Below are 26,564 nucleotides of genomic sequence, written 5' to 3'. Positions count from 1 at the left end.
GATGTGTGACCTTCATGCTCTGTGTCCTATTGTAAGATCCTTTCCCAGTAGAATTTGCACTACTGGATCACCCTTGAGAGCCACTTTGTGTAGAATGCCAGGACTGACAGCAGTGCCACCAAACTCCTTTATAAAGTGCTACTTCCTTTGTCTTTTCTGGTTTCTGCCTGATTCCTGCTGAACTTCTAAATCCAGCAAGGAATCTGTAATTGCTCTTCTTCAGTACAGTGCCCTGAATAAAGAACAAAAAGAATTTTGGCCAGTATGGTAATGACAGCTAATTTTTCTCTGAACAGACTTATGAGGATCAACACAGCAGTGAAGAGGAGGAGGAGGAGGAGGAAGAAGAAAGTGAAGACGGAGAAGAAGATGACATCACTAGTGCAGAGTCTGAAAGCAGTGAGGAGGAGGAGGGAGAGCAGGAGGAGGACCAACAGAATGTTAACAGACAGCAGCAGCTGGAATGGGATGACTCTACCCTCAGTTATTGATTCTAGCTGCTCCCTTTGTCTTTATGTTCCCACTCTAGAAGACTCCACTGTAACACACTCCATTGGTACCAAGGATTCATGGTGTTTAAAACAAAAAAATCCATTCTGGCCAGTAGATTGAGCCCCCACACAAGCCGTGTTTGTGTTCTGTCAGCTAGTTCCTGATGTTTAGGGTTGTAGTTAGCACCTCTTCCTTCAGCCATGCCTCAGTGACTGGATTTTTTTTACGCTCTGTGAGGAACCACCTTGCACTTTTTTCTTCATGTCATCTCAGCTAAGTGACTCTACAGCTCTGTAGCCATTGCACATGAATTTCTGAACTTTTTTTGCTCAGTGAAACAAACTTGGCTTTGTTCCTTTTTCTGTTTCTAAAAGATGCAAAGATTGCTTGTTGACAAAGGGTAAAGCTGCTCATTTCAGCCTGTTGATTTATTTTAATTTTTTCCCCCTGAATTAGTGCATGTGTAAAGTGGCAGAATGAGGTTAATATGTAGAAGATTAACAAGACTTTTTAATATTTTGTAAATATCTTGGAATTATGTAATTATGTCATTTGTGGTAGTGAAAACAGGGATTGGGGTTTAAAACATGCTAAAGTGGAAAAAAAATCATGCAGCATGAACTATTCCTACTGCAGCAGGAGCACGGGCACAGTTGTTAGTGTAGATGTTCAGTAACTCTGTCTTGGCCTTGACTGCCATGTGTGCTCATGCCCCGCTCTCCTTGGACTCCTTCCTTTTCTTTCATCTCTTTTTGTTGTTTGTTTTTTTTTTGCAGAGGGAACAGACGAGCTTGTGAGAAGTTGTAAAGGCTTTAGGAGCCTCTGCAGAGGTTCAGCTCCCCTGTGCACTACAGTTTGTTTTTAATTTTATTTTTTTTTTTCTCCAATTAAGGCTTGCCATAAAGGCTTTTAAGTTATTGGGGAAATAACACTACATGGATGGTGGGCAGATCTGTGGGGTCACAGCTCCTGGTAGTCCCAGGGAGGATGCCTGGAGTCCAGTGTGGGCTGTGCACACTGCAGCCAGGTTTGGGTGTAGGGAGACCTGGGCTACCAGTCTACGTGGAATTGGGGTTTTTCTGTTGTTCATTTTTTCTAATTTGGAAGTGGGAGGGTTTGGGATGTAGCTGGTACCACTGAACACTCCTGCTCCTCCCCTGCAGCCCCTTGTACAGTAATTCAGATTGTCGGTGTTTTAAGCCTTTGTTTACACTTAGTAATTGTGTTTTCCTGCTGGTGAAAAACTGTAGCATAAATTATCCAACCAGAAAACCTTGGGAATCACGTTAATCCATGTGATTTGGGTTGTTTCTGATCCCAGTTCCAATTTGGGATTGCAGAGGGCAGTAGCTGGAAGGTACAAATTGGGGGGGGGACTGGTTTTTCTGTCAGGCAGGGTCATTTAACTTTATTTGGTCTGATGCAGAGTTGTGAATAATGAATTTCTGCTTGATCTCTGTGGAGGTGGATTAAAGAGTGACTTGTTCTGCCTGTAGCAGGAGCCTGGGACTGCATTCCCTCCTGAGCACGGTAAGCCAGCAGCAGCCTTTGCTGTGGGTGCAGAGCCCAGGCTGGCACAGCCAGGGCAGGGCCAGAGGGGGCACAGAGGGGCCTGAGTGCCAGGGGAGAGAAGATCTGGGCTTTGTCCAGCTGGATTTCCCTGCTCACCCTCTGGGATGGCTGGGCTTTGCTCTGGGGGGACCTGACTGAGGAGTGCCTTTACATAGAGATGGACCTGGCAGCAGGGAAGGAACCCACACCAGAGCTTACTGGGTTTTTTTGGGGTTGTTTTGGTTTGTTGTTTTTTTTGTTTTGTTTTTTTTTAATGTAAAATTTTAGATTTCTAAAATGGGAAAATGGTTTTGACTACTTACGTGGTAATTAACTGCTAGTTTTAAGTAAACTGGGAAACTTTTAACTTATGTCTGACAGTTGTCCTGTGTTAATGTGTAGAAGACTTATCCTTCCATATACTGTTGCTGTAGCTGCTGTATTTTAGACCAAAACTGATCATGACTTAATGGTAATACTGAGGGGTTGTAATGTCCTGATGCAGCTTGTAGCCACTGTGGGTATAACTTTTCAGATGTGTATATTGGTAACAGGTCAGTTTGGAAAGTCTATAAGCTACAATAAATTTCTGGTTCTAAAGGTTGGTTGTATTTTTTGTTTTACTGGGTGAAACAAAGTAGATTGCAGTTATATAAACTAAATTTGCCTCTGCTGGGGGAGAGTTTTGTGGCCATTGCTCTCAAGCACAGAAGGACTTGGCAGCATTTTTGTACAATCTGTCAATAGCTTTTATTTCTTATTTACAAAACATGTACCTAAAGCCACTGAAAAGCTGAACATGTAAACATTCTCTTCTTGCAGAACCACGGTTGGGCTTAAAAAAATACTTCTTTTTTCAAAGGCAACAGAATAAGCACAATCAGTTTGTACAGAGTTAAAAAAAAATAATGACAGAAACATCTCTAAATAAATAGAATTAGGTCTATCATTCTGAGCATATTTATAAAAATGAGAAGCCACTTGTAATGAAATGGAACATTTTTGAAAATTACCTAAGTTTCAATCTTTAGTACAGTTCAGCTGGCTGAAAACCATCAGGTGAGCTGCTGCTTTGTAAATTTGGAGTCAAGAGACCCAAGAGAGCTGTCAGAGATTTATCCAAGCTCCTCCCAGGGTGTACAAGGAAGAAGGTCCACACGATGACTCTCTGAATTTTTACTGCTTGTAGGTAAGTCAAGTTTTCCAGCCTAAGTAACCTCTGTCAAACTGCTCAGTTCTTGCAGTTGATACTGACGCACCTTTTAGTTATTGCACTTCTCAGAGTGACAGACAGGAGCCATTGCTCTGCCCTTTGTGCTGGGAGACCTGCAGGGAGTGAGGGGAGCAGGGAGCCTCTGCCCCCTGAGCACCAGGCCCTGGCACTGCCCCAGAACTGCTTCTCCAGCTCTGCAACTGTAGTGTCTTCCCTTCCACAGGACCCTCCTCAGGGCTGTGGTTTCAGTGCATCTCACCTTGTGCAGGGCCCAAGAGGGTTTTTTTGTGTAGCCTTTTTGCTCTGTAAATTAGTTTAATAAGCAAGGAAATAGCGCTATTTACTCTCTAAAGTGGGGCAGAAGCACAGGACTGTTTCTCACTGCTCAGCCTGCAGAGAGTTCTAAATCCTGCAGTATTTCCCTCAGTACCAAAGCAGCTGTTGGGGCCCGAGTGCCTCACTCACAGTATCACCTGAAGGAGTAGGAAAAGGAGCTCTCCCAGGGTTAGATTAAATTAAAATGAGGTGTCTTCTATGCCAGAACTGCTGCTTCTGCCAACAGGGTTTGTATGACAGATCCAAACCAGAACAGACCTCACAGCTTAACATCTATTATGAAAAGAAGCAGTAAGTATTTTAATTTGAAAATGCCATCTTGGCGTTTTCAGGTTTGAAACCAAAATAAATGCAGAAATGCAGGAATTACTTGAGGCTCAACTGAAGCCTAACTTTGGAGAGCAAAGCACCTAATCCAGTGACCACCCCGGAGCTGCTCTTGTGCCATCAGTTCTAGACAGCAGTAGCTGAGTTCCAGCTCAGTTTCAGAACACTTTGGCCTCTGGAGCAGACAGAAAGCAGTATGACATTGAAGGCAGAGTAAAACCAATTGTCCAAGTCAGCCCTGGTGTGCTTTGGGCTGACCCCCCTCAGGACACTGGCACATGCTGGAGTTAATGCTGTTAAGCTCTAAGAGTGGTGACCTAGAAGATGGGCTACAGGCACAGGGAGATCTCTGCTCAGCTAAATTTTCAAGAAAATAGAAATACAGACATTAGCACACCGGAGGGATGTTACAACTGCCTCAGCTATTCCGTGGAAACATGTATTTGAAGCTCAAGGAGTTCCAAGGGTACAGTACCTCTACCTACCTTCACTGTTTGCAGTAGATTTATTGCCTCACGTCTCTCCCTTGTCCCCCAAAGATCTACAGCAGCCACGGTGGTGTGGCTGAGGACAGGCCAACAGTTCTTCCATCGTGCAGCAGTGTGTGATCTCCGGAACAAGGTGGGGCTGTTCCACACTGCCCCATTCAGAGTCTTTAGGAACCTGTCTGTCAGTGCTGGGCTTCCATCTCCTGCCCTACTGCCTGTTGTCTTTGGAGACGTTGTGTGCCAGCCAGTTCACTTTGGTTTTCCAGCTCTCCCTCAGGGCTTCGTTAAACTTCAGTCTGAAGTGCTTCAGTGCCTCCTCATCAGTTTTCCCAAGGGCCAGGGAGTCCTGCAGCAAGAGGCACAAATTAGTGCACCACTGAGCAAGTCACTGCTCAACCAGTAAGACATTTATTCATAAGAAATTGCCCCGTTGAAAGGAGGAATGGAGTAGCCATCAGTGGTTTTTAATTGTTCTTGTAGCTGAAGGAGGTTTGTTCTCTGATAAACACTTGCACCTCCTGCTTCTATTATTGCAGGGGAAGAGCAGATTCTGTATTGTTCTTGTACAAAGTGTTCTGCAGCTGCCAGGGATGGGTGGTTATGACTCAGGAGGCAAACTAGGAACTGAGAGCCAAGGGCTTTTAAACTGGCACCTGCTGCCCTCGTTGTGAAGAACCTGAAGGGATTTCTGAGCACCAGGACCTGGCTTTTCTGATGTCCTGCACATGGGCACTGGACATCCACTCACTGTTCTGGAGCTCAGCTGTTTCTAAGGCTCTGGCCTCGCACACACAATCAGGTGTTCACTTTTAACCCCTTACCTGGGCTCTGCCCCTTACCTTTAGGTACTGGATGTCTTTGGAGCAGCTGAGCTCAGGCAGCCCAGCAGCTTTCATCAGTGCAAAGAGGTGCAGGAAGAGGAGCCCGTGGCGCCGCAGGATCATGTAGGCCCTTTCACAGTAACCCCTGAACCTGTGCAGAGCAAAGCAACACTGCAGCCTCCAGCATTTTGTAGAGCAGAGCTCTGTAGTCTGACCCCTGCTCTCTCCAGTTAATAATTTATTTGCTTGCATGTGTACAGGCAGCTATAGGCTGCATATGGATGGAAATACTCAAAGTTTAGAGCTTCAAAAGCTGAAGTCAGGTTTAACTCCCAGCACTTACCTTTCAAACTTCTCGTTGTTGTTAGTTTTTCCTTGCTGGATGACGTGCACAAAGTCGTAGGTTAGGATGAAAGGGACTCGTTCTCTATTAATACCAAATTTAGTCTTGAAGTTCCCCAAAAAGTGACCAAAATCAATATGGAACAGCTGAAAAAAAAATCAGAATATTTTCTGTTTTAGCATATAAGTGTTGAGTTCTCTTCAGTTACTGTATTCAGCAGATCTGAGCATAGGGAGGCAGAGGAATGGCCTGGCCAAGGCTCCCCTGGGCAGGGGCAATATTGAAGTGCTCACATCCCCTGGGAAGGAGCAATATTCCTGTACTCACATCCCCTGGGCAGGGGCAATATTCCTGTACTCAGATCCCTGGGCAGGGGCAGTATTCCCGTGCTCAGATCCCCTGGGAAGAGCCAACATTCCCATGCTCACACATCCCCTGGGAAGGGGCAGTATCCCCGTGCTCACATCCCCTGGGAAGAGCCAACATTCCCATGCTCCCATCCCCAGGTTACCTGCCCCGTCTCCCGGACCATGATGTTGTCACTGTGCCTGTCCCCAATGCCCAGCACGTAGGTGGCCACGCAGTACCCAGCACAGGACAGGGTGAACTCCTCGATGGCCTGGTCCAAGGCATCTCTGGAGAGGGTAGGAAAGAGTGAAAGACAATTTTACTTTGGACTGCAGTACTGCCCCACGGGGAGAGCTGTTTTCAGCTGCAGGAGAAGGGAGGGAAGTTCATCTGGATTCCTCTGGAGGCAGGACTCCCACCCCTGCTTTACAAAAAGGAGCTGCAAAACTCTGTAACTGAAGGGGTCTGAATAAGGTGTCCAAAAGAGAAAGGAGATCCAGGTGTGCCAGGCAGGGTGTGTGCCACAACAGCCCGGAGCTGTGCACAGGTGAAGGAAAAGGAGCAAGGCAGGACTCGGGGGGGAAAGGGGAGCCCCTCACCCCGGGTTCTTGGACTTGAGCCAGTTCAGCAGAGCGTCCTTGTTGAAGGCAGCCGTGGCCACCATGTTGCTCTTGTTGAGCTGGATGTTGGCGATGGTGTCCGAGTGCATCACCACCTCGATCAGCCCCGTCTTGTCTCCTGTGGAGAGGCAGCCATAAGGGGTCATCCTGCAGAGATGAGAGAGACCCCTCCACTGAAATCCTGCCCACAAGTGGCTGCTGGTGATTTTTAAGCTTTCCCCTTGCCTGCCCTGTCTCCTCCCTTTTTACTCTGCAGTTCTGTTCCCCAGCCCCACAGCTGCTCCCAGAACACCAGCCAGACGTGCTGGGGCAAAAGGAGCTAGCAGAGAAAACAGCCTCCCCAGGCCTGAGTTCTCAGGGCAGGGGGACAGCTCTGTGCTCACCTCAGGTCCAGGCCCTCCTGCTTCCACAGGATGTCCATCAGCTGGATCATCTGCAGAGTCAGCATGTCCTGGCGCAGATCTGGGCAGCATTACAGAGGAAAAAATCATTTTACTGCTCAAAGGTATCCAATTACCCTGCACTGAAATCTTAATGGGAGAGAAGCAGGTGAAATATAGAAGGGAGTTGATATGTATTTTCAGATTACTACCAAAAAACTCACCCAAAAACCACTAAAGTCCCTCATTTACACAACATCTTAATGATCCAGATTTAGGCCACTCACCCCAGTAAATACTTGAGATTAAAATATATATTTTCACAGGCATAATAAAGACTTACCATCTCCATTTTTAAAAATGATACCCACTCCACCTCCACCTGTCTCTTCATTATTAAACACAATCCACAAAGGTTTCATTTTGGAGTCCATGAAGGTGCACTGATCCACACTAGAGGAAATAAAAATATTACCATCAGTTTCCATCTATTGAAGTATCAGCCATCCTGAAAAGCTGCCAGTCCTGCAGCATCTCCACCCACTGATGGATTTGGGACTTCCATGAGGAAAACCTTGGGATAACCCAAAGCCTGGCTCCAGTGTAAAACAAAGCACAAAATTCACACAAATTCAGAGGTGCAGATCTCTCCCTTACCAGACTTCAGCGAGGATAATGTTGGGGTTCAGGGGGGACTGGAGGTGGGAAAGGGCTTCCCTGTAGGTTTCCTGCTTCATGCACATGTGCATCATCTCCTTGGTCTGAGGCTTGGTGGCCTTCTGAGAACTCACTTTCACAAAGTCATTCAGAGCTTTCATCTTGTTCAGAGCTTCTCCCTGAAAAAGGGGAGGGATGAAATGGGGTCAACAAATAAAAAATTCCTGGAGAAAAACTTAAAAACATTAAAATCTCCTGCAAAATGTAAGTTTTGGTTCCATCTGTTATTTCCTCCTCAATTTGCAGCAATTTCACACATTGCAACAGAACAAATTTAGTAGCATCTACCTGAGGAAGATCCATAATTAATTGTGGATACTCTGCTGGGCACAAAGGCATTGCAAGGAATGACTGCAGCAGGAAAAAAGCACATTATCATGCACCAAAGGAAGAAATGAGGTGCACTGGCTGGAAGTGAGGATGAGACCTAGAGCCCAGCCTGCCCTTCAGTGCTTTTGGGGAGTTCTGGTTGTGCTGCTCAGCACTGGATGGTGGGCACATCTTGGGCACAACTTTGTCTAGAGGTGAGTCCCTCACTTCTGACTTTGGTACAGAGACCCCTGAGATTCCAGAGGTTCCAGAGTGGGCAGATGCCAGCAGTGCCTGCACACAGCCACTGACAGGAGTCCAGTGCTCTGAACGAGCCAAGTGTGATCACCTCACCCAACTGACCCAATAACAGCAGTTATGAACAGTTCAGTCCATTCTGGACACAGACTGTGTGGGTGAGTCAGGGATGAGCAAAGCCACACGTGCTGGGGATCTCCAGCACACACCAAAACCATCAGCCCTTACGGGGCTTTTTGTGCTCCTGACAACGTGAGTCTGGAAAAGCCAAGAGCTGAGAACCAGCCCCAAAGCCCGAGGGAAGGCAACCTTCAGGCCCAAAGCAATCAGTACCTGCTTCATCAGCACCTTCATGTGGTGGGTGCTGCCCCGGCAGTAGGCTTCCAGGATCAGGCCAAACCTCAGGGAAACAGCAGGAACGTGCATCTCTGACCTGGCAGGGAGGGTAAGGCAGAGCTGACTCACTGCAGTCACTCACTCTCCCACTCACACTGGAATGAGGGGGACAACACCACAATATTTGGCTGCTGTTTAGATTCTGTGTAATTGGGGAAGGAAAAAATAAATGCCCCCACCCCAGAAGATGATGGAGGAAAACCATTGCTTGAGATGATGAAACATCTTTCTGGGTGACTCAATCACCGACCCCTCTTTTGAGAACATCACTTGGGGAGCAAGAACAGTCCAGAGTTTATGGCTCAGAGCTGGCAGGTGGCCATGGAAACCCAAAGCAAATTCCAGCTCAGAGACATGTGTGTATATAGTCACAAATATATATAAATTCTGAAAGCAGAACCTGTCCCAAACACCACCATTACAGTGACCAAAAATAAAAATAAAAAAAGATATTGTGTCCTGGAATAATTCTCTCTGAGTCCCCTGAGGTAAAAAGCAGCAGTTCCCACTTCACAGAGCCACATTCAGTAAATGCTGGTTTCACTTGATTACTGAGAAAAAAGCCTAACACATTTGCTCCTCACCTCAGATGCCAGAAGAGGAAGTGGCCGATCTTGCGGTTGGATAATGCCCTTTCCAGCAGGAACTTGGTTAATTCACAGTCTAGGTAGGACTCATACTTGAGCACCTGGACAAGCTGCAGCAGGTATTGGAACACATCGTCATCCCTGTGGACAGACAGGGAACGTGAGCCACAGCCTTGTCTTCCCTGCCACAAGTGTTCCTGTAAAAGCCTCGTGAAGACAAGGTGTCACTGCTGTTCACAGCCCTGAGCAGAAATAGGCTCTGCCTCTCCCCTGGGGACAACACTTACGTCAGCTTCTTCAGGGAGTTGATGGCAAAGGACCCAACGTAACGGTCAGGAAAGCTGAAATCCAGCAGCTCCAAGGCGTTCAGGACAGGCAACTCTGGCCACGTCTGGAGCAGGGAAATCATCTGTAATCACCAAAAGGAAAATAGGGGGGAAAAAAAAGGAGCAAGGTTTTTATGACAATGGATATAAACCTGAAATTCTACTGATGAAAGAGCAGCTCCTTATGGGGGGGGGTCACTATTTATAGATGCCTCACAGTAAGTTTGCAGATAGCAGGTCAAAAACTGATCCCTTGAGGTGGCTTGTGCTGGTCTCCTACCATCATTTAAGAATATTCAATCTGGATCTCTTTTTTCCCAAGAATTAAACAGGAGGTTTTTGTTGTCAGTTTGTTTGTTTCTTTTTCCCTCCAGTTTCTTGAAGGGATAAACAAGAGCAAATCTGGGACAGCCCACGGCACCAAACAGAGCCCAGAAGAGCCAGACCTCAGCTGGGGCCAGCTGGGAACCTCCCTGAGAAAACTGAGACATCCCTGGCTCAGCTGGGCTCCCAAACACAGCACAGGAACCCAGACACGGAAAGATGGATGACAAAGGGAGCCAACATCCTCACCTGGGCCACATCCTCGTGCTTGTTCCACTTGGTGATGATGAGCAGCTTGGCCAGAGCCTGTGGGTACTGGTCTCTGATGTCATACCTCATCTTCCACACCAGGTCCTTCTCGTGCTCGTACAGCTCCGTGTGGCTCCTGCGCTCCAGGATCTCCTTCAGCTGCAGCTTCTGCTCTCAGCAGGCAGAGCAAAGAGCACACAGAGCTCAGGACCTGCCCAGCTCACAGAGCCCCTGCAGGACTGGGCCCCCACCCACTGGGGTGAGCAATGCTGGGAGGGGGCTCAGCTGGAAACAACCAGTCCATGAGACCAGGCAGCTGGAAACTGCTGCCAGAAAACTCACCTCCTCAGAATCTTCTGGTGCAGCTCGGGGTTGTTCTCCGTTCCTTCCCAACTCCAGCAGCTGGGACACAAATAGAGAGGGTGAGAAAGGCTCCTCAGTTCCTCTGTAATTGAAGTCCCCATCACTTCAGGCATTTATGCTGCACTGGAGATCAGCCACCTGCCACCTCTGCCCTTTCTCCCTGGCACAGCCTCTGAGCCTCCTGGGCAGCACAGACCTCCTCCTGCCCCTGTAACAGGCACATTTCTTCTCCCACTGGCCTGGCCACTTGCAGTGACAGATGGACAATCTCCATCTCACACGTGGCCTGTTATCCCTCTGCTGAAAGGGAGGGAGCTGCCTACTTCCACTCATTTCCCCTTTATTCCTCTTCCTACAGAGCCTAATGCAGTCTGAAGGCAGCTCAGTTAAACCCATTTTTTTAAACAAATGCTCATCTATGAGAGCAGCTTTGCCTCAGTAATTCATAGCCTGGAAAAGTAATCACTCAAAGGTCCATTAGTTTAGAGGAAAAAGTGAAATTTTCAGTTAACAAAATCCATTCACCAGGTTTGCTTGCACCCAGTCCCAGTTGCTGGCAGCCCCAGAGGTTCCCCACTGGAAGGGACAGTGAGGGAATTCCTGTGCCTCCCAGAAAAGTGTCCCTGTGCCCACCTGCTCAAAGGATGGGTAGTACACAGGATATGCTGCCACGCTGGGGAAGCAGATGACCAAGGCTGCTGCACTCTCTGTGTTGGGGTTGCACTGCACCGTGCCCATGGGGTTCAGAAGTTCCCCTTTCTCGTCTGAAAAACAGAGCACAAAAAAACCCATCAGCCCAAATCTTGAGAAGCTTTGGTGCAGAAAGCAGAGCAGAGACTGTCCCTGGGCACTGCCCGGCCACGAGCACTTCACCCTCCTGAGCTGTCCCCAGTGAGGGGCAGGTGACATCCTCAGGTGAGCTGCCACCTCTCAGGTGACACGTGCAAAGCCAAGCTCTACAAAGCCTGGCCTTGGCAGGGCTCCAGCTGCCAACACAGCACAGAGCAGTGGCCTCTGCTCTTCCTGGGGGACAGGGAGGACCCCAAAGAGCAGCTCCCTCTGCTCTCCTGCCATACCTGGGAAGGAGGACCACATGTGCAGGCAGCACTCCCCTGTTTTCAGCTGGTCCTTGTAGTCGAAGAGCATCACATTGACCCAGGCGATGGGACAGTCCTGTGGGGACACAGAGCTGGTGGGGGGCTGCCCTAGGGGCAGCAGGGCACAGGGACATCCCGAGTGCCCCCCTCCTCTAAAATCCAGAGCACAGGATGGCATCGGGCACTTGCCAAAACCTGGGCTCCCTTGTGTGCTGCTGAATGGCACCAAACCCTCCCCACAAATGTGTCTACAACTTCACCATCTGATATTGGGCACAGCTGAAGAATCTCTAATTTTCCAAAAAGGCCTTGCTACTCCACACTCAATATTTGAGGGAACTATTTCATATATTTCACAATTTGAGGGGGAGGGAGGACTAATTTTGAAAGAGGGAACACAGAGCAGGCACGATTTTGGAAAACGAGACAAAGGATGCTAGAAATAGCTCATAACAGGAAAAAAAAAAAAGGCTTGGCTTCTTTGTACAACAATAAACACTATCTATAGAAATCAAACTTTATGCTGCCAATCCCTTGCCACACCCCCAAAATAAATCCCACAAATCCAACTCAGTCTCATTTTGGAGGAGGAACTCCAGCAAGTGAGTGGGACATGGCCAGGACAGAGAACCTGTCCCCTGCCCTCACCCAGCTCCCAGCCCAGAGCAGACACACTCCAGGGGTGAGCTCAGCTCTCCTGCAGCCGGCTTCCCCAGGGGGAACACTTCACCTCATACAGCAGCACCCAGAGCCCAGCTCACACACGGCTCAGGCACAGAAACAGGCTGGAAAAGGGCAGGAATTCTGCACCCAGGCACCACCAGCAGTGTCACCTGTGAAGGGGCCACAGTGGGACACAGCTGGTTCCCCTGGGGCACTCCAGACAGTGCAGCAGCCCCACGGAACACCAAGCACTCCGTGGAGGTGACAGGGCCCCCATCTCCCTCTAGGGTGACAAAATGAGGCACTCCCAAACCTTGGAGCTGATTGCGTTACTCCAAATACCTTCAGTAAAATCACATTTGAGACAGCAGCTTCCAGATCACAGGGAAAAGGCAAATAAAACACCAGCAGCAATAACCTTTTCTAACAGAGTAAATGACAGCTAACCACAGCTCAGAGCTTGCCAAAACACAAGGCGAGATTTCTGTGGACAAGGTCCAGCAAAACAAGGACCCAGCATTCTAAAAAGAGACATCTCCTGCATGATTTAGAGGAATGCTGAAAGCCAACCCTCTGGGTGACATTAACCCTCTGACTCATGCAGTCAGCCTGCAAACAGGCCTGCTTTTGTGGTAGTGAATTATTTAGTCCCACCTATCTGCTCTGGACAGTCTGCATATAAACAACACGTATGGAATTAACCTCTGAAAGGTAAGGAAAAAAAATAACAATCAAACCAAACAAACCAAAAAATCCGGGTGCACTCTGTAACCTGCCCTTACCAATCATTTGAAATGATTTCTGGGCTCTTCACTCAGAGCTGTAGCTCACCGTGGGGGAAAACTCCTTTTTGCAATGCTCAGCTGTAGGGAATGTTGTGATTTTATGTTAAAAGCTCATCAGAATGCACCTGCCTTTCCCCAGCACCAGAACACACGTGAATGAGATCCTCTTAACAACTCAGCTGAACAGACTGGTTGTGTTTTGTCAATCAGAACAGCAAGATTTCCTTCTGACTGCCTCAAAGCTGAAAATTATTCCAGTGTGACCACAAACATCCCAGCCTGTGGATGAATCACATCTTCTGTCCAACAAAAGCCTCCAGCAGGAGCTGGGGTTCTGCTATTCTTAAATAAAAAAGAAACCCAACAATAAAACTGTTAATCCTGGTCCTGGCCTCAAAATGTTTCCAGCCTGAAGTCTTCAAGCCAGAAATTGGTCCCCACAAGCAGGATTCATGAGCTGGCTGCTGCTCCCAGACATGACTGCACAGTAACCCTGAGAACTCCACTGATGTCAGCACAACAAAGCTCAGTGAACCTCCCAGCAGCGAGGAGGAGGGAGCAGAACTGAAATCCTCTGTATCACACTCCTCAGTGCCTCATTCCTCTGCACTCCAGCACAGCTGGCATGAGCAACCCTCTCCTGAAGGCACCAGAACAGTGTCTTTGTGGTCACAGAAACAATAATTTGCAGAGGCACAAACACATTTGCTGCTCATAAAGAAAAACTCTCACATGCAAAGAGCTTGAGGCATAGGTTACAACTCTGGGAAATCAGCAATTCAATTACAGCCTGCAGTTGGATCTACTTCTAGTTACTAAATCATTAATGGGCTAGGAATTCTGGAAAGTGAGAAATATCACTACCTCTGATTAAGACACTCAAATCAAGAACTTCCAAAGTGATTTAACACTTTCTGTGGTCAGTTTTCAACACCTGAACAGTAACCTTGAAGAACCTGCACTTTTAATTTCACCTTGCCTAATGCTTTGCCATAACCAACGTTTACACTCCTCAGTTTATTCTCCCTCCCCAGCTGGCATTTTGCTCCACTGGGGATTTGCAGGAAAGACCTTGTTAGAAAGAAAACGCAACAGAGATGATGGTTTAACCTCAACTCCAAAACAAGGAAGCTGCGGGACAGCAAAACAGGGACACCAACGTGAGTGATTCCTCTTTAGGCCCAGCCAGATGCAGGGCATGTTTCTCAATGGTCTTTCTAGAGAAGAAGTGACATATAAACAGCCTTTCTTACAAGCAGCCACTTCTCTGTTCCTGCTGTGAAGAATTTACCGGTAAATTCTGTTTTATCCACGTGAGAAATGACAGCAAAAAGGCACAGAACCCACGCTCTGCAGCTCAGCCCCAGCCTCGGCCTCACTCACAGCTTTCTTGGACTTCTTCTTGGTGGAGCGAGCCTTCTTGGCCTTCTCGATGACGGCGTAGAGGGCCAGGCAGAGCCGGGCCATGCGCGGCAGGTCGCAGATGCCGATGTCGAAGTCCAGGCGCTGCCGCCACACGGGCTCCGAGCACACGGCCACCTCCGAGCTGGACACGGTCTTGCACAGCATCTCGTGGCCGTGGAACAGCCCTGCCTGCACCACCAGCTGCGGGAGGACAAAGGGCAGGACACGCCATCAGGCCAGGGGTGCTGCGCTGGGGTTTTTCAGCCTTCTGATGTTTCCAGGTTTCGTACGGGAGTTTCTCTCTCGGATCGTAACATAAAGGGAGTGATTGTTTTCTGCATTCCTCTCTGTTTGACCAGTGGGGACAGAGAGGTGTCAACCTCATTGCCCAGTCGCTGATCAAACTCCAAAAACTATATAAACCCAAGAGGAAAAAAAAAAGTCCTTCTTTTTTGTTCTCACAACCTGTGTGAGTGTCCTTCTTTTCATGTCTGTCTGGAGCACAGGGGAGCACAAAGAACACCATCAACCCGGGGGACTTGATGCTGTTTTACACCACAGCAACACAGACTCTAAGATTTGGAAGGCTGAAAATTACTTTCCTTATTTTTGAGATGTGTCTTTTTTTTATACTATTTTACACAGACCAATTAAGTTGGTGAAGCAAGGGCAAACCATTTCAATCACACTGGCCAGACCAGAGGGACACCACGAAGTCCCTCCTAAGAAAAAAAATTAATAACGTAAGTACAGTTACAAAAGCATGTCTCTTGCTCACAGAAAATTCCCTAAAAAAATAATTTCAAAAACCCAAAACACTTCAGGCATGGAAGCAGGGCCACAGGGACTTGCCATGTTTGCTGAAGGCACATCACCAGGACAGGGATGGGACAGGGCAGCCACTCCCCTGAACACCGTGTCCTACTCCTGTCTCTTTCCCAGTCCATTGAGACATTCAGTTCTGCTCTGTGTCTTTACTCAGCCTCAGTAAGGGCATTATCATCCTCTCACTTCATGCAGACTTGCATATTAATTAATGTGACACGTTCCTGCCCAGCTTCCTTCCCTTCCCAAAGGGCAGCTGTTCTCCTGGTTTCCCTGCTCCCCCTTCATGGCAAACACCCCACGTGTCCCACTCTGCCAGGCTCCACGTCTCCCACCCCTCTCCTCAGAGCTGGTGTCCCCTGCCCAGCCCTGTACAGTGCCACCACCTCAGGCAGCAGCTCTGTTTGCAGCACAGCAGCTTCTCTAACCCTGGGTTGTTTTCTGGCCACTTCCCTCCCCACTCCTGCTGTGCTGCAGTTCAGAAACTTTCCAAAGGCTGAATGAAGCCCCCGAGGAGAGGGTGAGGTCACACTGCCAGCCACCACTGTCCCCTCCACAGGCACCAGAGGGATGTGACTGGGAAAGCACAGGTACCAGCCCCAGAGTGAGTCAGTCAGCACCCACCTTCATCCTCTCATCTGCATTGACCTTGCTGCCTTGCACCAGCTCGATGTAGAAAGGCTGCTCTAAGGACCACAGGGAGCCATAGTTTGGCTGGAAAGAGAAAAGGGTTCTGATCAGGAACAGGAGCAGCAGAGGCCTCTCAAGCAAACACCAGAACTCATCTCCCATTCCAGGCTTTTGGGTCCCAAAGCAAAGAGCAAGAAGCCTGGGAGAACGGGGAAGCTGTGGAGGGGGCTGGAAACCCCCACCCCAGAGCCACACTGGGAACCTGTCCCGAGAAGGGCAGGGAGAAGCCACTGCTGTCCCCAGCCAAGAGCAGCACACCCACCGGGAGACCAGCCCAGGGTGACCCCAGGGTCCCTGTCCCCTCTTACCTTTTTCTTGGGGAGCGGGGGGGGCTTGGGGGCCGCCTTTGGGGGGCTGGTGATGCAGTTGCTCTGCTCGTCCCTCATGGCAATGATGGCAGAGGAGTGCACCATGGTCAGGTGAGGGGTCAGGCCCCTCTGCAGGCAGCTGCGGATGTGCTGAGAGGGGACAGGGTCAGCCAGGGCCACCAGGCCACCGCCAGCCCAGCAGGGACCCCTGCAGGGACCCAGGCAGGGACACACCAACAATCCCATTCCCCTCCTCAGTTATCTCCTCTCGCTTTATAAATCTGCAACTCGCTGGCCTCATGCTGCCAGAACTGAGAATATGAAGTGCCTTTTACAGCTGGCATTTCATCAATGGACTCAGGGCTGCATTAAGGGAAAACACTGAGCAGGATTCAGCACTCCCAGCAGCAGACTGCCCTGCCAGAGGAGCACACGATCCGGGATTACCTGCCCAACTTCCAGTAGAACCCTCATCCCACCATATAAGCAAGCAGGTATCTCCAGAACCACAGCCTATAAACGCATTTACACAGCACTTGGCACCCAGGGACAGGCTTAGACCACTGCCCCACCAAAAATAAGGATTTGTTAGGTTGCTAGAAGTACCCTTTGCCCTAAATGGCACCCAGGTCCTGGCACTGATGTGCTGCACTCCCGTAAACAGCACTGTCTCCTCGCCAGTATGTCCCAACCCATGCCCCCAGCAAGAGAAGGCCGTGTGGGAACAGAGTCACTGATAAACAAGACACGAGGCTCACCTGGAACTGGCACAGGGGGTAGTTCCCATAGAGATATTCACATTTCCCATTCACCTGCAGGGTGTAGTCCTCTGGCTTCTGCACGGTCTCGTGGCGGAACACAGTTGCCTGTTTCTTAATGGCATAGCTCATTAAGGTGATGGGCATCTCCCAGGGGGAGATCTGGAACGTGAAGCTCTCCTGCAATCCCAAGGAGGCAGAAACTGTCAGAACCCAGCACAGGGCTGAGGGCGCACAGGAACAACATTCCTGCTGCTGGCAGTGAGGAGCAGGATGGGAAAGGACAGTCACACACACATCAGCCAAGGAGAAGTAGGGATGTTAGCCAAAGTGGGCAGGAGCAAGTTCCAGCAGTGTAAGCACAAGGCTGGAAATCAGGAACTTCAATTTTAAGCAGAATCACCAGTTCACGTGGTCGCCAGTCATTAAAAACCCTCCCAGAGTCATTCCACCAGCAGGGCAGAGGCTGGAGGGGTCCCCAAGCCCAAACACTGCTCTGAAGGCCCTTCTCCAGGGAGGTGACCTGGCTTCATGCCCAGGTACAACATGACCCAAGGGCTGGAGGCAGCAGCAGGGGCCCATGGGCAGCACAGACCAGTGCCTGCAAGCAGAGTTTGCTGAGCATGAGCTGAGCAGGCTCTTGAGCTTCCCAAGCAAAGCCAAGTACTGGATTCTGTGCTCCTTTCCTACCCCAAAAAAGGTTTCCAGCCCATTTAGATGCAACAACCTCAGCCTCCAGCTAACCACTACACCCAGGAATGCTCAGGAGAAAGAACAGTTCCCTCCCAACCACCTCCACAGGCAAAAGAATCTGGAGAATGAAGATGGAACACACACAAACACTGTCCAGGCACAAATAATTCTGTCTCCACACACACAGAGGGTTCCAAAGGAAAAGCACAGACCACTGGACACTGTGACAGAAAAGCTCGTGCTTTACCCCTCCAGACTGGAACTTGATGTTGACAAAAATGTTCTTGGTGGGGATTTGCAGAGAGCCAGTCCCGAGGCCCTTGGCCATGGGCTCCAGCTGCAGGGGGAAGTTGTACTCCATCCAGTCTGCCCAGCTGAGCTGCTGCCTCTTGGCTGCCTTCTCCTCGCAGAACTGGCACATTTTGGTGCGGAAATCGCTCACCTCTGGGTCCTGCACAGAGTCAAACTCGTGCAAACCTGCATGGAAAGTACGAGAGGAAGGCAAAATAAGCATCTGCAGCCACTGGGGGAAATGAGCCTTCTCCTCAAGTGTCTGTGAAAGCCTCCCTGAGCACATGTTTAACACGTGGCCAGAGTCAGCCAAGCTAGCAGCAGTCACACATTTCTGATGTACAGCCACACTGACTCAACACCTCAGTGCTCAGCCAGCAGCCAGCACCACCTTCCCTGGCTCTGCACACACAGTGTTCCCCTCTGCATCCACTGGAGGTGAAACCTCTGATGGCCTGATGCACGAGCAGGGCTCCAGCACTGTCCCAGGGGTGGCCAGGCTGGCTGGGACAGGAGGAGAGAAGGCTCCAGCACTGTCCCAGGGGTGGCCAGGCTGGCTGGGACAGGAGCACACTCCAGCACTGTCCCAGGGGTGGCCAGGCTGGCTGGGACAGGAGCACACTGCAGCAGTGTCCCAGGGGTGGCCAGGCTGGCTGGGAAAGGAGCACACTTCAGCACTGTCCCAGGGGTGGCCAGGCTGGCTGGGACAGGAGGACACTCCAGCACTGTCCCAGGGGTGGCCAGGCTGGCTGGGACAGGAGCACACAAGGCTCCAGCACTGTCCCAGGGGTGGCCAGGCTGGCTGGGACAGGAGCACACAAGGCTCCAGCACTGTCCCAGGGGTGGCCAGGCTGGCTGGGACAGGAGCACACAAGGCTCCAGCACTGTCCCAGAGGTGGCCAGCTGGCTGGCACAGGAGCACACTCCAGCACTGTCCCAGGGGTGGCCAGCTGGCTGGGACAGGAGGAGAGAAGGCTCCAGCACTGTCCCAGGGGTGGCCAGGCTGGCTGGGACAGGAGCACACTCCAGCACTGTCCCAGGGGTGGCCAGGCTGGCTGGGAAAGGAGCACACTTCAGCACTGTCCCAGGGGTGGCCAGGCTGGCTGGGACAGGAGGACACTCCAGCACTGTCCCAGGGGTGGCCAGGCTGGCTGGGACAGGAGCACACAAGGCTCCAGCACTGTCCCAGGGGTGGCCAGGCTGGCTGGGACAGGAGCACACAAGGCTCCAGCACTGTCCCAGGGGTGGCCAGGCTGGCTGGGACAGGAGCACACAAGGCTCCAGCACTGTCCCAGAGGTGGCCAGCTGGCTGGCACAGGAGCACACTCCAGCACTGTCCCAGGGGTGGCCAGCTGGCTGGGACAGGAGGACACAAGGCTCCAGCAGTGTCCCAGGGGTGGCCAGGCTGGCTGGGACAGGAGCAGAGCACACCCCAGCACTGTCCCAGAAGTGGCCAGGCTGGCTGGGACAGGAGGAGAGAAGGCTCCAGCAGTGTCCCAGGGGTGGCCAGGCTGGCTGGGACAGGAGCACACAAGGCTCCAGCAGTGTCCCAGAGGCAGCCAGCTGGCTGGCACAGGAGCACAGCCCCCTGCCTGCCGGGCCCCGTGGTGCTCTGACCTTTCCCGATGAGCAGGCTGATCTGGGAGTTGATGACCTTCTTGGCCCTGTCGCCCTCGCGGGCCACGAGGCGCAGCACGGGCAGGAAGGGCTGGATGTCACAGAGGCGGCGCTGCTCGTCCTCCAGCTCCTGCTGCTCGGCAGTCTGGTTGATGCAGGTGAACACGTAGGCCTCGGGGTCGCTGAGCATGTGGAACAGCGGCTCATACTGCGCCTGCTGCCACAGCACCTGCGGGGGACACGGGGTCACTGCACTGCCACTGGGAGGATGGCACCTCGGCACTGTCCCCCTGCCACCCTGTGACTGTCACCCTGCCATGGCACCTGGCTGCTGGCACCTGGCTGCTGGCACCCCTGTCACTGTCACCCTGTGACTGTCACCCTCAGCCTGCACACCTCACCCTGCTGCTGTCACCCTGTCACTGTGCCACTGTCACCCTGCCATGGCACCCGGCTGCTGCCACCCTGTCAGTGTCACCCTATCACTGTCACCCTGCCATGGCACCTGGCTGCTGGCACCCCTGTCACTGGCACCCTGTGACTGTCACCCTCAGCCTGCACACCTCACCCTGCTGCTGTCACCCTGTCACTGTGCCATTGTCACCCTGCCATGGCACCCGGCTGCTGCCACCCTGTCAGTGTCACCCTATCACTGTCACCCTGCCATGGCACCTGGCTGCTGGCACCCCTGTCACTGTCACCCTGCCATGTCACCTGGCTGGTGGCACCCATGTCATTGTCACCCTGCCATGGCACCCGGCTGCTGGCACCCTGTCAGTGTCACTCTCAGCCTGCACACCTCACCCTGCTGCTGTCACCCTGTCACTGTGCCACTGTCACCCTGCCATGGGACCTGGCTGCTGGCACCCTGTCAGTGTCACCCTGTCAGTGTCACCCTGCCATGGCACCTGGCTGCTGGGACCCCTGTCACTGTCACCCTGCCACCTGGTCACTGTCAGCCTGCCATGGCACCCAGCTGCTGGCACCCTGTCACTGCCATCCTGTGACTGTCACCCTCAGCCTGCACACCTCACCCTGCTGCTGTCACCCTGCACACTGTGACACTGTCACCTTGTCCCTGTCACCCTGCTGCCACCACCCTGCACACTGTGACCCTGTCACCCTGCACACTGTGACACTGTCACCCTGTCCCTGTCACCCTGCTGTCATCCTGCACACTGTGACACTGTCCCCCACCACGTCTCCCCCAGCACAGAGCCAAGGCAGAGCACAGCCCCAGCTCCTGGACTGCAGTCCCAGGCTGCTGCTCAGCCAACACTGCTGGCTCCAGCTGAACTGCTGGGTGGGTTTATTTGCCTTTAACTGACTTCCCTTTTTTCGTGCTTGCCTTTTGTTTTGAGCAGTGTTAATCCCACAACCTGAGCATTTAAATAACCCCCACCTGAATATCTCACAGTCAGCACCTGCTGGCTCTGGTCCTGTGAGACAGAGCAGCTCCTCACACTGCAAACAAAACTGGGTTAAATAACTTGCTCCCAGCAACATGAAATCTGTGACAGGAACCAAGAGCTCCTCGAGTCTTGTCAACACTATCCAGTTCCCAAAGATCCTTCTCTCCCTGTGGATAGCCCTCTCACATGACCTCAAATCCCTTTTTTCACTCTCATCCTAAGTGCTACTGAGGCCAAACTCTGGAGCAGATGGGCCTCTGGCTCTAACACAGACCTGCCACCTAACAGCTGCTACAGGGCTGTTACCTGCTTGATGGTGCCCAGGCTGGCATTGCAGGGCACTGAGAGGTTTAAGTATATGCCTGTGGGCAGCAAAAAGTCCACCTGGATGTTTTGGTTTTCCCCCTTGGACCAGAATTCCGTAGGGCAGTAAATGCCTGGGGGCATCCTGCTCACTGCTTAGCTACCACCTGCAAGAAAAGGAAAAACAATCTGTTGCTGTTGACTACGTGTTTATTTGCTCAGTTCTGTGCTGGGCTCTGTAGAAAATTAATGTGCAAAAGAGCCTAAAGAAAGGAAGGTCAGCACAGCCTTAAAGCTCAGGAAAACGTGGACATTAGTAAAAATTCCACTTCAGTGCCTTTGAGCCACATGTAACCATTGCATTTGCTTCTGTTTTAATGCAACCCTCTCTTAATCCCTTCTAGGCTGGGATTAACATCTACATCTGCATTTGACAAAGAATTAGGAGAATTCTCTTCTCTGGAGAACAGACACTTGTCCCAATAGCTCATCTATGACCAAGCAGCCAAGAGAAACAGTAAGTTCCTACCCCTGGCTGTGTAAGGCAATCCTCAGGCCACATACTCCAAGCTCCACTTTGTTTTTCCAGAGCTCAGTTCCAGTCTGCAAGAGGGAGAAAGAGTTGTTGCTGGTTCCAAGTATGCACGCATTTTTATACACACAAACAAATAATACTCTGCTGTACATCTCCCCCCTTCACAAGTACAGAAAAATGAAGTTGGAGGGTGAGGCTATCAGAATAAGTTTGTTAACCCCATCTGCAGCCTGTCCCTTGGCAGGATGCTACAATTTGTTTTCAGTACATCCAAGGAATGCAAAGAAGAGAGCAAGAATCCGAACACTAGCAGGTACAAACTGATGTTTTCAAACACTGGATGAAACAAAAGCCATTCCCCAGCAGCCTGTCAGACATTTCCTTTCTCAAAGACACGTAACAAAGTCTCCAACCATTTGCCCACAAGCAAAATACTACAGCAATAATAAAACTCCAGTTTCCTGCACAGACAAGTGGCAGAGAGAGGTGTCCCCACGTGCTGGGAGACTCTGGAACTGTTGGCATTGGCTCCCAGCAGGAGACAGGGAAGTGCCTCTAATTCTCTCCAACCACCCCAGCAGAGAAACCAGCTCACCTCAATTCCCCCTCACAGAGTTTTCCTGTCAGGTCAGCAGAGGAACATCCCAGGGGTACAGCCTGGAAGGTGCCCCCACAGCCACGGCTCCAAACCCAGCCCTGCTCAGCCCTGAGCAAGTCTGTGTCCCCTGTCCTCAGCCCATGAAACCAGCACAGAATTTCCCCATTCACAACTTCAAACACAGCTCTGCAGCTGTGGGTGTAGAGCCTCTGAAAGAAGCTGAGCTAAGTGCTGCTGATTCCCAAACCACAAAGTCCTGCTGGCAGCTCCTCAGCAGCCAGCCCTGGGCTCCAGCACAAGGAGCCCAGCATCTTATCTGCCAGGTCCTGGGAGCACACCACTTCCCTGTCAGCAGTGAGGTCAGGATTCCCAGAAATACGAGCTATGCTTTATCTGTCCTGCTTCCTCAGCACGGAGGCTGCATCACCCAGGCACCGGATAGAGAGACCACAAACCACCCCTGGGCCTGCAGGGAGGGGAGCAAGGGGGGAGGAGAAAAGGTTTACAAGTTTGAATAAAGCAAAACAAGCTGGCCTTGTTTTCTGCTCATCGACAACAAAAACAGCAGGTTACATCTGGTGTATCTGCCACCTCAGCCTAAATCAGCAAACCGCCACAGCTCTGCCGACCAGCAGAGAGACACAGCAATGGCTGAGATCTTTCCTTCTGCTGAGGATTTCTATCTGCCACCACATCCCAGAGAATATGCAGTTCCTGTCTAAGCCATGAGCACTACAACATCAGTTCAAGATCAACACCTTGTCTTTCCAAACTCCCTGATTGAGAGGATGCAGGATTTTTTCAACCTGGCGTGAATATACCAAAGGAAGAATAACTCTGGACTTTCAGCCCCTCTAATACATCACTTGCCAAGTGTGTCCCCTTCCCATTGCTAAATTCAGAATGTTCTACTTGTTGGAGCTCAGATCTGATGCAGTGTGACAGATCTCACATGAGGCAAGCTCTGCATAGATGGGTTCTCCTGCACCGCCTGACTTCCCTCCTCCCCTTTGCCTCGAGAAACTGAACAGATTTCTCCAGGTTTTTTCCCACCTTCCATGGAAGTGTTCTGGTTGTGTGGAAACTACAAGGACCAAGCTTTCAACAGCCACTGTGGCCAAAGAATCCCTTGGCCTGGGCCCTTTCCTTAATGAAATAAAGACTCTTTTGAGCTTTTAAATTGTCCAGTGCCCACCTTACACACACTCCCACAAACCAGGCTCACAGGGAAAGTAATGGAAGCAGAACTACACTAATGTGATCTGAACTGGGGATAACCTCGTTTGTGTGCAGGGCTGATGATGAAAGGGGCTGTCAGCAAGAGAAGAGATAGGAAAGCAGAATGCACACGTGGTGATAAAAACAGGCTGCAGTTTTTGGGGCTCCCAGCTCCAGAAGAGCATCACAGCAATGTACCATCATTCAAGCTCAGCAGAATCCTAGATCCAACCAGAAGCAATAGCCAGAGGGAGGGAAAGAGGAATCCAGCCAAAGCAACTTAAGAGAAAAAGAAATGTAAAGCCATTCCTCATCCTGGGAGTAAAACAGTATCACCAGAGAGAGAGAGGCAGAGAGATATCAGAGAGAGAGAGAAAAGCATCTGATGGGAGCCTCAAGAACCTTTCTCTGGTGGAAACTTTCTATCAGCTTTGAGGCAAGTTCACAGTATTGCCTGAGGAACTACACGGTGGGAAACCATATAGTCAGTGGTTAAAGCAAAAGCTTGAAAACCAACAGTGTGCAAAGCTCCGTTCCCAAACGTGACAACTGTTTGCTGCACTACATCAAACAACAAACTCCTCCGTGTTTCAGCTTTCTCACATGCATAAGCACAGCCTGTAACTCACATGGGGTGTTGTAACTCTCAAATGCTGGCAAGGTGCTGTGAGATCCTTGCACCCTTGCTGTTACTGCTAACACAGGCAGAGCCTGGGAGCTGGAGGAAGTTGTGATAAACGAAAGCTTCCAGCTGAAGAAGTTGCTGAAATTAGGCTTTCTCCACTGCTCCCAACGGATCCACAATACCAGAAACCCAAGCCCATCTTGTTGATGAAAACAAAAACCAAATCATGCGTTTCTAATGACTTCTATCGTGACATTCAACTTCCAGGTTCCCATCTCGGGCACATACAGCACGCCATGTTCAGGACTCTCTTCTGGGAGCTCCTGAAAGGCTCCCCAGGCCCTGCCAAAAACACGACCCGAAGCCAACCCAGGGCAGAAACACACAGGGCTGGGAACAACTGAGGCCGGCAGCAGGAGTCCTACCCCAGGGAAGGCCTGGAGGACCAGGTGTTGGCTCTCCCGCGACTAACAACTGCGGCGACAACGCACCATGTGCCCAACCCACCCTAGAGGCCAGGCAGAGACACCGGCACCCCTGGGCCGGGCCGGCAGGTGATGATGAGTGGTTCCTGGCCAAAACAGCAGCCCCGCTGCCATCCATCCCTCCATCCATCCCTCCATCCTTCCATCCCCACCCCGAGGCCAGCGCTGCCACCAGCGCGGGGGACACAGCGCCAAGGGCGGCCCCGAGCGCGCATCCCGCAGCTCAGCGGCTCCGCAGAGCCCCGCTGTCCGCAAAGCAAAGCGCTTTTCCCGAGCAGCCGCCGCCGCTGGCTGAAGGCGCCCGAGCGGAGCCGCCGTTTGCCGCAGACGGCCCCGCACCATCCCCGCAGCGCTCCCCGGAGCCCCCGGCCCCGCTCCCGGCCCCGGCCCCGCTCCCAGCCCCCGTTCCCGGTCCCCGCTCCCTTTCCCAGCCCCCGGCCCCCGTTCCCTTTCCCAGCCCCCGTTCCCGGTCCCCGCTCACCTGCGCCGGCGGCCGGGGGGTCCCGGGGGCTGCGGGGCTCCCGCGCTCCCGGCCCCGCTCCGGCCCCGCCTGCAGAGGGGCGGCGGAGGGGCCGCGCTCCGCCCGCCGTGTGCCCGCCCCGGCCCCGCTGGGTTCGGCCCCGCTGGGTTCGGCCCCGCTGGGTTCGGCCCCGCTGGGTTCGGCCCCGCTGGGTTCGGCCCCGCTGGGTTCGGCCCCGCTGGGTTCGGCCCCGCTGGGTTCGGCCCCGCTGGGTTCGGCCCCGCTGGGTTCGGCCCCGCTGGGTTCGGCCCCGCTGGGTTCGGCCCCGGTCCCGCTGGGTTCGGCCCCGCTGGGTTCGGCCCGGCCCCGCTGGGTTCGGCCCACCCCGGTTCGGCCCGGCCCCGCTGGGTTCGGCCCGGCCCCGCTGGGTTCGGCCCCGCTGGGTTCGGCCCGCCCCGGTCCCGGTCCCGGTCCCGCCCGCCCCGGGACGTGCCGGCAGCGAAGGAAGGCGGCGGCCGCCCGAAGCGCTGGATGCTGTGGCAGCCCGGCGCGCCCAGTGTCCCCAGCATGACGTGGTGCCACCCCGTGCCGCACCGAACCGCGGGGCCCAGCGGAGAGCAGGCGACAGCCAGGGCACGTCCTGTGTCCGTGTCACAAACTGTCCCCGCACGAGGTGTCAAATGGTTTGGGACTCACTCCTTTCCTGGAGAGCGCTCCTTTGACAGCCTCGGTCATACGAGTGTTCTGTCTTCGTCTGAAAAACTGGGGAACCCTGGAAATGGGCTGACCCGAGTCTGGGGGAAAAAGAGGGAGAAGGGATTTAATAAAGGGAAAAGACGTGGACTGTAGAAGGAGAGAGCCCCGAAGAGAAGGCGAGAGACCTCGCAGAGCGCTCTCGGTGGGCAGTAAGGACGGGGAACACCCAAATCCCAAAGCAGAGCCAAGGGCATTTGGGGGACGAGAAGAAACTCCTCCAAGGCAGACAAGGTGCCCGTGGATACAGAGTAGGAGCAGGGCGGGTTTTGAAACGCCTGTCGCTCCATTTCCACCCGCTAATTAATCATGGGACACGACCGAGCGCTCCTTTAAACGCTCGAGTCAAAGGACGCACAGAGTTATCCACTCGGGATTTTTCTCTCCCTAACCTGTTGTGCAGCTCCGTGGACCGCAGGGGAAGCCCACCCAGGCACTAAACCCTGTGCAGAGTCTCATCGCACCGGTTCCCCGAGGCTCAGGCACTTCTCACACCCCTCGGGGCTCCATCACCCTTGGCTCAGCGCAGCTCTCCCGACTGTCGGGGAAAATCAGCGGTTCCAAAGCAGCGGCAGATGGAGACGAGGAATGTTTCC

The 26,564-nt window shown here is 52.1% G+C and overlaps 2 protein-coding genes across 13 annotated transcripts in view; one reads left to right on the top strand and one right to left on the bottom strand.

Moving 5' to 3' along the window:
• CLSTN1 (calsyntenin 1) overlaps positions 1-26,564 on the top strand; it is a 225,498-nt gene that overhangs the window by 27,382 nt on the left and 171,552 nt on the right. For 4 of the 6 annotated variants that reach the window (XM_066334545.1, XM_066334543.1, XM_066334547.1 and 1 more), the window contains one exon: positions 297-2,643. In XM_066334545.1, coding sequence (XP_066190642.1) covers positions 297-491 — 195 coding nt within the window. In that variant the 3' untranslated portion in view covers positions 492-2,643. Of the gene's footprint in view, positions 1-296; positions 2,644-26,564 lie in introns of those variants that run through there. The other 2 variants (XR_010745250.1, XR_010745249.1) reach the window with 2 other exon arrangements.
• Positions 2,769-25,360, bottom strand: PIK3CD (phosphatidylinositol-4,5-bisphosphate 3-kinase catalytic subunit delta). 7 transcript variants are annotated; one of them, XR_010745248.1, is made up of 25 exons: positions 25,237-25,360; positions 21,824-21,897; positions 21,298-21,461; positions 19,580-19,808; positions 17,919-18,148; positions 16,979-17,158; positions 16,221-16,370; positions 15,847-15,936; positions 14,377-14,598; positions 11,525-11,621; positions 11,082-11,212; positions 10,428-10,487; positions 10,086-10,253; positions 9,474-9,595; positions 9,184-9,327; positions 8,537-8,636; positions 7,577-7,755; positions 7,263-7,372; positions 6,923-7,001; positions 6,519-6,686; positions 6,083-6,206; positions 5,572-5,717; positions 5,247-5,379; positions 4,405-4,753; positions 2,769-4,094 (listed from the first exon to the last, which is right to left on the bottom strand). XR_010745248.1 is itself a non-coding variant. In XM_066334537.1 (24 exons), the coding sequence occupies exons 3-24, from the start codon at positions 21,436-21,438 to the stop codon at positions 4,616-4,618; spliced, it is 3,141 nt and encodes a 1,046-aa protein (XP_066190634.1). In that variant the 5' UTR covers positions 21,439-21,461; positions 21,824-21,897; positions 25,237-25,360; the 3' UTR covers positions 2,769-4,615. The 7 variants fall into 7 exon arrangements, 6 of the variants coding, with proteins under 6 accessions (XP_066190634.1, XP_066190637.1, XP_066190635.1 ...); XM_066334537.1 differs by having other exon boundaries at positions 2,769-4,753; XM_066334540.1 differs by having other exon boundaries at positions 2,769-4,753; positions 17,033-17,158.

Source organism: Sylvia atricapilla, chromosome 22 (genome assembly GCF_009819655.1).
Source record: "Sylvia atricapilla isolate bSylAtr1 chromosome 22, bSylAtr1.pri, whole genome shotgun sequence".
Lineage (NCBI taxonomy): Eukaryota > Metazoa > Chordata > Aves > Passeriformes > Sylviidae > Sylvia > Sylvia atricapilla.
The sequence above is the reverse complement of the archived record's forward strand: the minus strand, read 5'-3'. Positions and strand labels throughout refer to the sequence as shown.

Excerpts from the sequence above, each read along its gene's own strand:
- PIK3CD (XM_066334537.1), bottom strand. The coding sequence starts at position 21,438 with ATGCCCCCAGGCATTTACTGCCCTACGGAATTCTGGTCCAAGGGGGAA. Across the intron at positions 15,937-16,220 it reads CCCCGCTCCCCAAGAAAAAG|CCAAACTATGGCTCCCTGTG; the intron begins GTAAGAGGGGAC and ends TTCTCTTTCCAG. Across the intron at positions 7,002-7,262 it reads CATTTTTAAAAATGGAGATG|ATCTGCGCCAGGACATGCTG; the intron begins GTAAGTCTTTAT and ends AATGCTGCCCAG.